The sequence below is a fragment of the Corvus cornix genome, chromosome 5 (assembly GCF_000738735.6).
Source record: "Corvus cornix cornix isolate S_Up_H32 chromosome 5, ASM73873v5, whole genome shotgun sequence".
Classification (NCBI taxonomy): Eukaryota; Metazoa; Chordata; class Aves; order Passeriformes; family Corvidae; genus Corvus; species Corvus cornix.
Genome location: NC_046335.1, coordinates 1,731,947 through 1,743,302, shown reverse-complemented (window position 1 = coordinate 1,743,302; position 11,356 = coordinate 1,731,947). Strand labels below are relative to the sequence as shown.

Below are 11,356 nucleotides of genomic sequence, written 5' to 3'. Positions count from 1 at the left end.
CAGAACGCTGTGGAGGGGAGGAAGAGCAGGGCTGGGAGTCAGGATAAACCCACGGGATCTCTCAGGAATTACAGCACAGGAATTGTTCTACAAGTCAAAGTTTTTAATTGTTTTTTGAAGACAGCTTAAAACACGATCCCCCCTTCCCCACAGCAGCACGGCCTGGCCCTGTCCCCCATGTCCCCACAGAGCTGGGTCAGCCGGGGCAGGGCTGCCCCTCTCCGTGTCCCCACAGCCAGGGGCCATCCCTGGGGCAGCTCCAGGTGCAGGGAACAGGCACGAGCACTCTCAGTTACACTCGCAGGGCAGAATATCTGCTACCTAAGGTTCACAATTGAAGTTCCACAACATAAAAATTCCAAAAAAAACCAAACTACAGCCAAGCAGAGAGTAGTGGTGCTTTAACATCTCAAGGTTTACGACAGTTTATGGACCGACAACGGGACAACTTCCAGATCCTGCTTCTCTGACCTTAAGCATTTGTAACAAAACATGAAGCTGTGGACTAAACACGACCTGCAGCCTCCACTAAAGCAACACTCCAGAGTCGTGGTGTGCTCAGCATTCCCAGCTCCTGTCCCCATGGACCCCCCCCCCCGCTCTCGGGGTTGGCCTCACCCCCTCAGGGTGCACAACCCCAGACCTGGTTGCAGCTTAAGCTCAGGCTCTGTCTCCTCTGGCATTAAATACATTTATTGGAACATCTCACACAAAAAGAGGTTCTCTCTAGGCCGTTCACATGCACGGGGGGGGGCGAGAAGCGACTACCTACACACAGAGAGGGTTCAGCACACACCTTTAATGGCTGTGGGCGGGGCAGCCCCGCGCCGGCCGGGGCTCAGGAGCCCGAGGTGTTGTTGCTGCCGAAGCGCTGGTTCACGCTGTGCAGCAGGTGCTTGGGCAGGCAGTTCCAGGAACTGGCCAGCATCTCCTTGAAGCAAATCACAGCCTCGAGGCACAGCCTGGGAACACAGGGCAGCTGTCAGCAGGGATGGGGCTGCACGGGGAGCTCATTCCTTACAGCTGGGGGTGCTGTCGGCAGTGCCAAAGGTGCTGAGGGGAATCCTGCTCCATCCTCACACCTGGCTGCTGCTCTGGCAGCGTTTGGTAGAGGAAATGCTTTCCAGTATTTTAGGAACATGAACAGGTCTAGTGGTAACCCTGCCCCACTTGTCTTAGAATCACAGAATGTTTTGGGCTGGAAGGATCTTAAATCCCATCCCATCCCACCCCCTGCCATGGGCAGGGACACCTCCCACTGTCCCAGGTTGCTCCAAGCCCCAATGTCCAGCCTGGCCTTGGGCACTGCCAGGGATCCAGGGGCAGCCACAGCTGCTCTGGGCACCCTGTGCCAAGGCCTCCCCACCCTCACAGCGGTTTCCTCCTGCCAGCTAAGCTGGGACACGACAGTTCCATGTTGAGGTCTCGCTTTCTTACCTGACGAGAGATCTTGGTTGTAGGGAGAACACAAGGATTTCGTTACTGTGAGCCTGGAGGGTGGGAGAGAGAGGGAGAATTGGTTCTGTGGGTTCACAGCAGGAGCCAAAGCAGCCCAGGCTCACACAGTCATGGAATCAGGGAATCCCAGAATGGCTTGGGTTGGAAGGACCTTAAAGCTCATCCCATTCCAACCTGCCCTGGGCAGGGACACTGGAGGAAGCCTTCAGGTCTCCAAGCCTTCAGACATCTGCACTGAGGGGCTTTGGACAGGAGCAAAGCATTTCCCTCTCAGGCTTTGTTTGCGATCCCCACGAGATCAGGATGCTGGAGTGATCCAGCACTGCAGATCCCATGGGAAAGGAAAGCTTAAAACCAACTCACAGCTTTGGAATGGGCCAGAAGGTTGTTGGCACAGCCCCCGAAGATGATCACCTCGCCCTCCTCGCTGGCACAGGCCGTGTGCCACAGCCTGGGAACAGAAAGCAGCACTTCATTAACCCAAAATCCCAGCTCCTCATCCCAGCCAGGGAATGAAGGGGGAAAACCAGGAAGCATCACTGCTTTCAACTCCTTAACCTGGCTAAGATCACTTCCCAAAGCAGAGGGAGGAAGACTTGTGTTTTCCATGCCACACTCGTGCCTCACAGAGGTTTTGGGGCTTTAAATTGCAGGTCACCAACTCCTATTTCCTCAGCAGGAAGCCGAGAACAGCCCTGGGTGTGCACAGGATGAGCCTCTGGCCAGGACCTTGGTGACACCGACCTGTTCCCGGTTTGCTGGCAGAGCAAGGACACTGGTTCCAGTTAGCTCTGGTGCTGGCACTCACAGTTCAGAGGCCTCTGCAACCACATCACACCATAAATCCCAGGATCAAACCCTAAATTCCGTGTTTCCTGCTGTTTCACAGGCTGCTGGCAGCACCTGCCCTGTGTGGCACTCACTGCGATTCTGGGAGCACACAACAACCCGCACCTCTGGGACACATGGAAAAGGAGAGCTGTGAGGAGAAACCAACATCCTCTCTCCAACAGCCACCACCAGGTGATCCCACACCCCTTTTGTAACAAGTTTCCAGGGAATTGTCTGCCATACCTTGGTTTTTCGGAGTAGTTATGCTCAAACTGTACCCACTCGTTCTTGCTGATACAATAAATCCAGGCATCACCTGAAAACAAGCAAAATCCCAGATAAAGCCAGGATTCTGTCAGTCCTGTGAGCTGCTGCAATAAACAAATACTCTGGTGTAGCACAGCCCATTTCTGCTCTAAGATAAATATTTTAGGAAAAAAACCGTATAAAACATTGGCTCCTGTTTGATGACAGGTGTTTAATGTAACAGAGGTTTATGGGGGTGGGGAACTGTAAAGCTGTTACTAATTGCAATTTGCATTAGATAAAATTTTTAGAGCAGATGAATTGCTGGAAGTTTTGGTGTCTCCACACCCTCAGCAACTCCTGCTCTGTGGAAGAAGCTGTTGGATCCATGAGGAGCTGGATCACAAGAACACAGGAGGAATTTAGAAGGAATTCAAGGCAATCATTCAAGCTCCTGTGCACAGCTGTTCCAGAGCACAAAGCCATCACCAAATCCCTTTGGAATGACTTACTCAGGGGCTGCTTGTCCGTGGTGAATCCTCCAAAGAGAAAGAGGTGATCCGAGGAAATCGGTGTTAAGGAATGCCACGATCGGCCAACAGGGCAGATGCCTTGGGTGAGTCTGGATTGCAATAAAAACACCCCAAATCACCACGAGGGACAATAAAATCCTGCTGCTCTTTCCTGCTCTGATTATTGTTCAGCTATCTGCAGGATACTGCAGTGACCCAAGGACAGGTTTAATTTCTTTAGACACAAAGAATTTTACACAGCTCAAGTCTGAGTACCCACATTTCGTTCCACTCCCACGTGTCCAGGTTCAGGTAGTAGAAGTCGTTCATTCTGGACTCCTACAACGAAGCAGAGCGTGGTTCAAATCTCCTGTGAGGTTTGGGGTATCACAGGTTAAACTGGGCTGGGCTTACCCTGTATCTGCCTCCAAACACGTAACCCCTGTTCCCAACCGTGGCACAGGCGTGAGCGGCTCGAGGGGACGGGGTCTTACCCTGGAAAGGGACAGGGACATCACAGATCAGTCACCAGAGGACAAGAAAGGCTCAACTCAACTCAGATTTAAGGCCAGCAAGGAACAGAGTGAAAAAACCCAGCCAGTAAATCGTCCTGTGTGCAGACTTGGTTTTTTGATGGATGGGAGATGAGAGAACTCGTTAAAAATGGGGTTTATTTTTTCCCTCTTGAAGTGTATAAATTTTGCTTTTAGCACAGGGTTCAGCCACAGAAGACAGACTGTAAATGAGACAGTGACATAATAAATCCTTATATCCATAAATCATGAAGTGTCCAAGGCCAGGTTGGACACTGGGGCTTGGAGCAGCCTGGGATAGTGGAAGGTGTCCCTGTCCACAGCAGGAGTGGAACTGGATGAGCTTTAAGGTCCCTTCCAACCAACTATTCTGGGATTCCATTAAACAGAATTTTTCTTGAGTTTCTGAACTACTTGAGACCTGTATGAAGTAACCAAAGCAATTCTTTGGCAGTCTGGAGTTCCTTGTCTCATATTTCATTTCCTCCAACCCTGTGGCAACACTACCCCATTTCCCTGTTCCTGAACACTCCTGGGACACTCCAAATGTTTGTATCTGCAACTAGGAGTGTTTAATTCTCTCCTGACACAATTCAGCACCCCAGGGACAGGTACCAGCCATCACCTGGCAGTGAGGGTGACAGCAAACCACACATTTCACTGTCCTGAGCTCCCCGGGAGCACAGCGCAGCTGAAGCATGAACCGAAGCAAGTGACAGGAAAAAATGGATGAAGACAGATCAAAATAAAAGGCAGATTTCCTCTTTTTGGAGAGTGGATGTGTCTAAATGAATGGCTTAAATTCAGTGGGAATGGCTCCAAGAACACTACTGAATAACATTACTGAGCTGTGACTTAATTAACTGACAGCAGACCATTAATTACCGTCGTTATGGGCTGGCTCCAAGTGAAAGTTTCAAGGTCCAGAACATGCACGTGGTCGTTCCATCCTCTAGGAAGACCTGAATTCTTTAAAAAAAACAAACCATAAAGAAGCAACAAGTTTTAATAAGCACTGAGTAAATATTAAAAGCTGCAATAAAAATGACTTCCAGGGTTACTTACCCAAAAAGAGGTTTCATCGAATTCAAACGTTCCGCGTTGTTTCCCTTCAGGAAAATAGCCATAGCCTCCAAAAAATATCAGCCTGGAGGAAAACATGGACCAAGAGCTGTGAGAAATTCTGTCACATCTGTTGTTATAAAATATAAATATATAAAAATACAAACACAAATATAAACACAAATATAAATACAAATACAAATATAAAGGCTGTGCTCAGAAAACCAGGGAAGCTCCTTTGGTTTTCCAGGTGTGGGGCTCTGTTTGTTGCCTAACCAACCCTCCCACCCACATCAAATCCCTCTGGAGCTGTTTTCCAGCCTCAGGATTCCAAGCTTTGCTCCACTTCCAGATCTATGAAGCTGTCAGGGTGTGCTGCCTGGTCACTGCACTTTGGCCTCTGCCACACTGTTCTCCTGGGGTTTAAATGGGAATTACCTCCAAGTTTTATCTTTGGGGTTTAGCGTGTATTAGAAACTGGCATGGCTTTGCCAGAAATTCCTACAGGACTATGGAGTGACAGAAAACAATCTGCACCACCTAATTAACCACCCACAACTGCAGCCCTGCACAGATTTACATCTAAACTGATCCTATCAGGTGTGGTGATGATGAGCTTGCTCCCCACATCAAGGACCTGAAAACCAGCACTGTGGGCAATTCCACAGAATCACAGAGTATCCCCAGCTGGAAGGGACACATGAGGATTTTCCCACCTTTCCTGAGTCTCTGCAGCAAATCCCACAGAAAATTTCCTGACTGGGAGCTCTCTCCATGGAGTGGCCAAAGAAGCACAGGAGTTAAACTCCAAAATCACCAGGATGGTTTGGGTGGGAAGGGAGCTTAAATCCCATCCAGTGCCACCCTGCCGTGGGCAGGGACACCTTCCACTATCCCAGGCTGTTCCAAGCCCTGTCCAACCTGGCCTTGGACACTTCCAGGGATCCAGGGGCAGCCACAGCTTCTTTGGGAATTCTATTCCAGGGTTTCCCCACCCTCCCAGCCAGGAATTCCCAATTCCCAATATCCCACCTCTCCCTGCCCTCTGGCAGCGGGAAGCCATTCCCTGTGTCCTGTCCCTCCATCCCTTGTCCCCAGTCCCTCTCCAGCTCCCCTGGAGCCCCTTTAGGCACTGGAAGGGGCTCTGAAGTCTTCCTGGAGCCTTCTCTTCTCCAGGTGAACATCTGCAGCCAGCGCCACAGGGACTGCATGGAGGAGGAGGAGGAGGAGGAGGAGGAGGGAGAAGCCAGCAGAGAGCAGAGCTCTCCCTGGGGCCTCACCTGTTCTTGTACACCCACACCCCCAGCTTGTCCTTGGACGAGGGGGGCACCCCCTGGCACTCCACTCTCACCCACTGCAGCACTTTGTCCGTGGATCTGGAATTTAACATGTAGAACTGGGAAAATAAAAAGAGTTTTTTAACTCACACAGCTCAAAGCTTAAGTCTGCTGTTCAAATAGTAACTTTTAATTAACATGTGTTGGTATAGAAACAGTAATAAAGGTAAAGTTCTTTTCCTAGCTGTAAACCAGAGCACTGAAAACACTGGGAACAAAATATGGATTCGCAAATCCTGACCCTTTTTGCAGACTCAAACACTTTTTACACCACTAACAGGGTTATGGACACTGAGTTTCAGCATCCAAAAGCTGTTGTGGGACACAATAAAGGTGTGTACAGAGTACAATTGTCTTACAAGTAAAAAATGGTTTAAAAGTTTACAAAGTGGAGGGTTTTACAGCATCACCCCTTCTCTGCATTTATATAATTGTACAGGAAGAGAACCAGCTGCTACAGTTACATAAAAGAACTGAAATGTCAGAATGCCACAGCAGGAAGGGGAGAATTCACACCCTACAAATGAGATTTGCTTCAAACTGTCTGCAAAAATTCCATCAAACTCCTTCTAGTTTATATTTACGTATGAAATAGATCTTATATTCAAATATATAAATAATGTATTTATAAAGGCCAAAACTATTTAATTTAGATCACACTGCCAGACTATCAGAAAGTATCATTAATTAATTCTAGCTGACAGGGCAGTGATTGGTCAAAGATTGGATTTGATGATCTTGGAGGACTTTTCCAGCCTTAATGGTTCTGGGACTCTGGGACTATCACAGACTCCAGGAAAGAGAAACATTTCAAGCCACCCCAGACCAGTTCCAGATCAGTTCCTGATATTATTTCAGGCAACTCTGGAAATTCCCATCTTAAAATCAGCAAACTCAAGAGGCAGGGACACAATCCAGTTGGTAAGGGGAATTGCACAAGAACAGAACCAGTGCCAGGTCAGGGTGTTCCTGCAGGGCTGTGAAGCTTCCAGGGCACAATCCTCATGGGAAAGGATGGGATGAAGGAATTCCTGACCTTGTTTGTGTTGCCCCGTGCGTGGTGACCCCCGAAGAGATAAACCACTCTGTCCACACACACGGCACAGCTGCCAGACATGGAGGGGGGAACATCTCCCTCTGTCTTGCTCTTCTTCCTGGAAAAACAGGCTGGAATGTTTCACCTGCTCACAGTGAACAAGGATGGGTTTATCTGGAGGGTTTTAATCACAGCAGGTCGCTGTGGACATTCAGTTCTCAGTTCTTCCCACCTTTTCAGGTGTAACAATTCACAAAACTACCCTGCTATGATGGAGGGGTGGGGGAAAGGCAGTTTAGTTAATAGATGGGTTTTTTGGGGGTAGGAATCCCATCTGCCCAGCTCAGGAGTTTGGAATGCTCAGAATCCTCAGGCAAAGAGGATTCACCTGTGTAAACTGCAGGTTTCACTTTGCTCCTGGATTTTTCCTGTTTGTAAACATCTTAACCACAGAGAGGAGATTCCAGCCCATGTCCAAGGCTGTCCCTGACCTCAGGGAGGGCTGGGAGGACGGCTGAAATCCCACTTCCTGCAAAGCACTGAGGAGCTTCTTTGGCTGCATCAACCTTTAAAAACAACTCCTGGAAAGGCCAGAAACTCAACAGGGATCCCCTGACCACCACTGGAATCAAAAGTGGTACAAACACAATTTCCAGCTGCTCCATCCTATCCCAGGAATCCCAAAACACCTCCCAGTGGTGATCACACACTCCTGTCCGGGCTGCCTGTCCCTGCTGCCTCTCCTACTTCACCCTAGGAAAACTTACTTGATGTTTTCACAGAAAAAAAACCAACCCAAATCTGAAATCTTTTACACATTTTTGCAACAGTTTGATAGTGGGAACAAAGAGGTCATGGAACTCTCCCTGCTCAGCCCCTCAGTGTGCTTTCCACACCAGTTTAAGGATTTATCTAATTTTTTCCCCCAAATTAATGATTTACTGTACCATCTTCCAGTTTCCATGTTGTAGATCCATATTTCATCCCTGGGCAGGTAGAAGTCATAAAATCCCCGGACCTGGGCGTTCTGCAGGACAGGTCAGAGAAGGAAAAGCAGTGTTAGAAGGATGTTTGACACACGGAGTTACAGACTCCTGGGAATGTTTACACCCCTCTGGGACCTAATCACAGCACAGATCACAGCAGGAGCAGTGCCTGTACTTCCCACACTCCTGTACCTCCCACCTGCACGGAGAGCAGGAATCAGCCTAATTCAGCACCTGCTGGGGACAATCAGTTCCCAGCAGAGCCAGATGGGGGTAAATGAAGTTAAGCCCCTATTTTATAGCCCAAGCCAGGGAGCAGAAATGAGCCAAAAGTTCCTTTTTCATTCCCCCACCCCCTCCATGACAGGAGTTCATTTACTGAATTCACTGACAATGATTTTGTCACTGAAATGATTTTGTGGTGCTGCAGCACACGCACCCCCAGTGTGACAACCACCACCCTGGGATCCTTAGCACCCAAAATACAGTTGTGTAAATAAAATCACCACTCCTAGGGTGCACAATTCCAATCACACAATATTCTCTTCACAAGCTGCCAAAGGCAAACAACACCCCAAAATCCGTGTATCTGCCAAGGTTTAACACTCGTGATTGATTTCAACGTTGCAAAACACCCTGATGTCGTGTTACAAATTGTTCATTGGAGCTGCTGTGTTGCGGGGGAGGAATAATTTCCCAGAGTCACTCCCAGATTGATAGGACACAATTCCCAGCGCGGTGGGTGGCTGTTCCAGAGGAGCTGTACCTTGTATCCTCCCCAGACGTACATGCAGCGCCCGTCAGTGACGGCCACGTGCCCGCTGCGCTCGGCGGGGCTGTCGTTCTCCAGCTGCTCAAAGCCGTCCTCGGCCGGCGCCGGCAGCTCCTCGTCCGCCGGCAGCTCCTCGTTCTCATCGGCCATCTCGGGACGTGCTACACACACAGGGACACGGAATTCCTTCAGCTGGATCACCCAGTTCAACCCCTGGCCCTGCACACACACCCCAGCAATCCCACCCCGGGCATCCCTGGCAGTGCTGTCCAAGTGCTCCTGGAGCCCCGAGGCTGTGCCCGTTCCCTGGGGAGCCTGGGCAGTGCCCAGCACCCTCTGGGGGAAGAGCCTTTTCCTGAAATCCAACCTAAACCCACCCTGGCACAGTGTGGGGCTTGGAAAAACAGGGAAAAAAAGCAGGAGAAACTACACACTGTTGCTTCTGATGTTTCACTGGAAAAAGTTATTCCATGAGTCAAGAAAGTTCCAGGTGGGGACTCATCAGTGGTGCTCAGTTTAGGATGGTTTCAGTTGCCAATGTGAGCCAAAGTGACCATTAAAAAAAAAAAAAAATTAAAATCTTATCTATAAATACTTTAATTGATCTGCCCGGAGAAGCTGTGGCTGCCCCTGGATCCCTGTGAGTGTCCAAGGCCAGGTTGGACACTAGGGCTTGGAGCAGTCTGGGATAGTGGAAGGTGTCCCTGCCCATGGCAGGGGTGGGACTGGATGAGCTTTAAGGTCCCTTCCCAACACAAACCATTCCACGATGTCAAAAAAACCCAATCCAAAAGGGAATAAATGTGACAGCTTTGCCTACAACAGCAGCAAATCCTGGAGCTTTTCAGTGTTCCCCACACAAACCCTCAATGCAGGACAATGTCACCTACTCTATGCAAAATTCCACAGAACCAATGTTCCTGCTCCAAATCCATGCAGAATGCCCAACCCCAGACTGTCCTGGGAAGATCCAAATCTCAGGGACGCCAAACAGCCCAAGGTTGTGCATCCAAAGCCAGGGAAAAGGACCTTAGTGAGACAATCACACCCTGCACTCCAGGGTTGGATATTCCGGCTTTGATATTCCCCATCAACACTCCCGAGGGACTTTTGCTGTTTAATTTTAATCACTCCCACGACGGAGACGCCGCACCACCTTCGAGAGGTTATCTGTGAGCTTTAATTACGATTTCTAATTTAGATTAGCAAGCCTTGCCCACAGCTCCGTGAAACCGGCCTGCTTCGAGCTAGCGGTGTCTTCACCGCCTCGGAGAAGTAACACATATATAATATTTATATATAATATATACGTATAATATTATATGATTAATTTGACCCCTCAGACACGCTGGGCCGTGTCCCTTCAGCCATTTCCCCCTCAGCTCCCCGCAGCCCCCGCGCCCTGCGCGCTCTGCCCACCCCCCTCACACACCGCGGCGAGCAGGCGGGGGCTCCTCACGACACGTTCTCTGTCGCGACATGCCCGAGCGCAGGGCGGGCCCGGCGGGCTCCTCACGACACGCTCAACTGTCGCGACACCGCGCCCGCAGCGCCCGCCCGCCGCCGTTACCGGCCCGCGCCCGCCCCGGCCCCTCAGAGCCGCCCCGGCCCCTCAGAGCCGCCCCGGCCCCGTCCCGCTCCTACCGCGGCCCCGGCGCTGCCCCTCCGCCGTCCCTCCCTCAGCCGCGGCCGCGCCGCAACATCCGCCGGGCGGGCGGCACCTTCCGGCGGCGCTGCGCAGGCGCGTGGCAGCGGCACCGCGAAACCCGCTTTGGAGCCATCGGAATTAGCCCGAAATTCACCCTGGGGCCATCGGAATTAGCCCGAAATTCACCCTGAGGGCACCCGCACACCCCGAAGTTCATCCTGGGGGCATCTGAACACCCCAAAAGTCACCCTGGGGTCACCTGAACTACCCCAAAGTTCATCCTGGGGGCATGTGAACACCCCAAAATTCACACTGAGGGCACCCGTACCCCCCAAATTTAACACTGGGGGTTCCTGAACTAGCCCAGAATTCACCCTGGGGGTACCTGGACTACCGCGAATTAACATTGGGCGCATCTGAATCCCCCAAATTCGCATTGGGGGCATCTGAATAACCCCAAAATGAACATCGGGGGCACCCAAACCACCCCAAATTCACACTGGGGACACTTGAACCCACCAAAAATTAACACTGGGGGCATCTCAACCTCCCAAAATTAACATTAGGAGCATCTGAAGCCCCCCAAATAACCATGAGGATATCTGAAGCCCCCAATTTCACACTGGCAGCACTTGCACCCACCCCAAAATTAACATCGGGGACTCCTGATCAACCCCCAAATTAACCTTGGGGGCACCTGAACCCACAAAAATTAACACTGGGAGCACCTAAACCCCCCAAATTCATATTGGGGGAACTTGCACACACCAAAAATTAACCCTGGGGGCACCTAAACCCCCCCAAAATTAACAGGGGAATCTGAAACCCCCGAAATTCACATTGGGAGCATCTGAAAAACCCCAAAATTAAACTTGGGGGGCACCTCAGCCCTCCCAAAATTAACCCTGGGGGCACTTGAACCCAACAAAATGAAC

At 50.5% G+C, this 11,356-nt stretch overlaps 1 protein-coding gene across 1 annotated transcript; it reads right to left on the bottom strand.

The window, feature by feature from the left end:
* Positions 1-384: 384 nt before the first annotated feature.
* KLHDC2 (kelch domain containing 2) lies at positions 385-10,496 on the bottom strand. The gene is made up of 14 exons (XM_039551881.1): positions 10,418-10,496; positions 8,768-8,934; positions 7,963-8,042; positions 7,016-7,133; positions 5,923-6,038; positions 4,646-4,727; positions 4,466-4,549; positions 3,462-3,542; positions 3,328-3,386; positions 3,048-3,157; positions 2,533-2,605; positions 1,822-1,909; positions 1,438-1,490; positions 385-962 (listed from the first exon to the last, which is right to left on the bottom strand). Exons 2-14 carry the CDS (start codon positions 8,921-8,923, stop codon positions 839-841), a joined length of 1,224 nt encoding a protein of 407 aa, XP_039407815.1. The 5' UTR covers positions 8,924-8,934; positions 10,418-10,496; the 3' UTR covers positions 385-838.
* Positions 10,497-11,356: the final 860 nt, after the last annotated feature.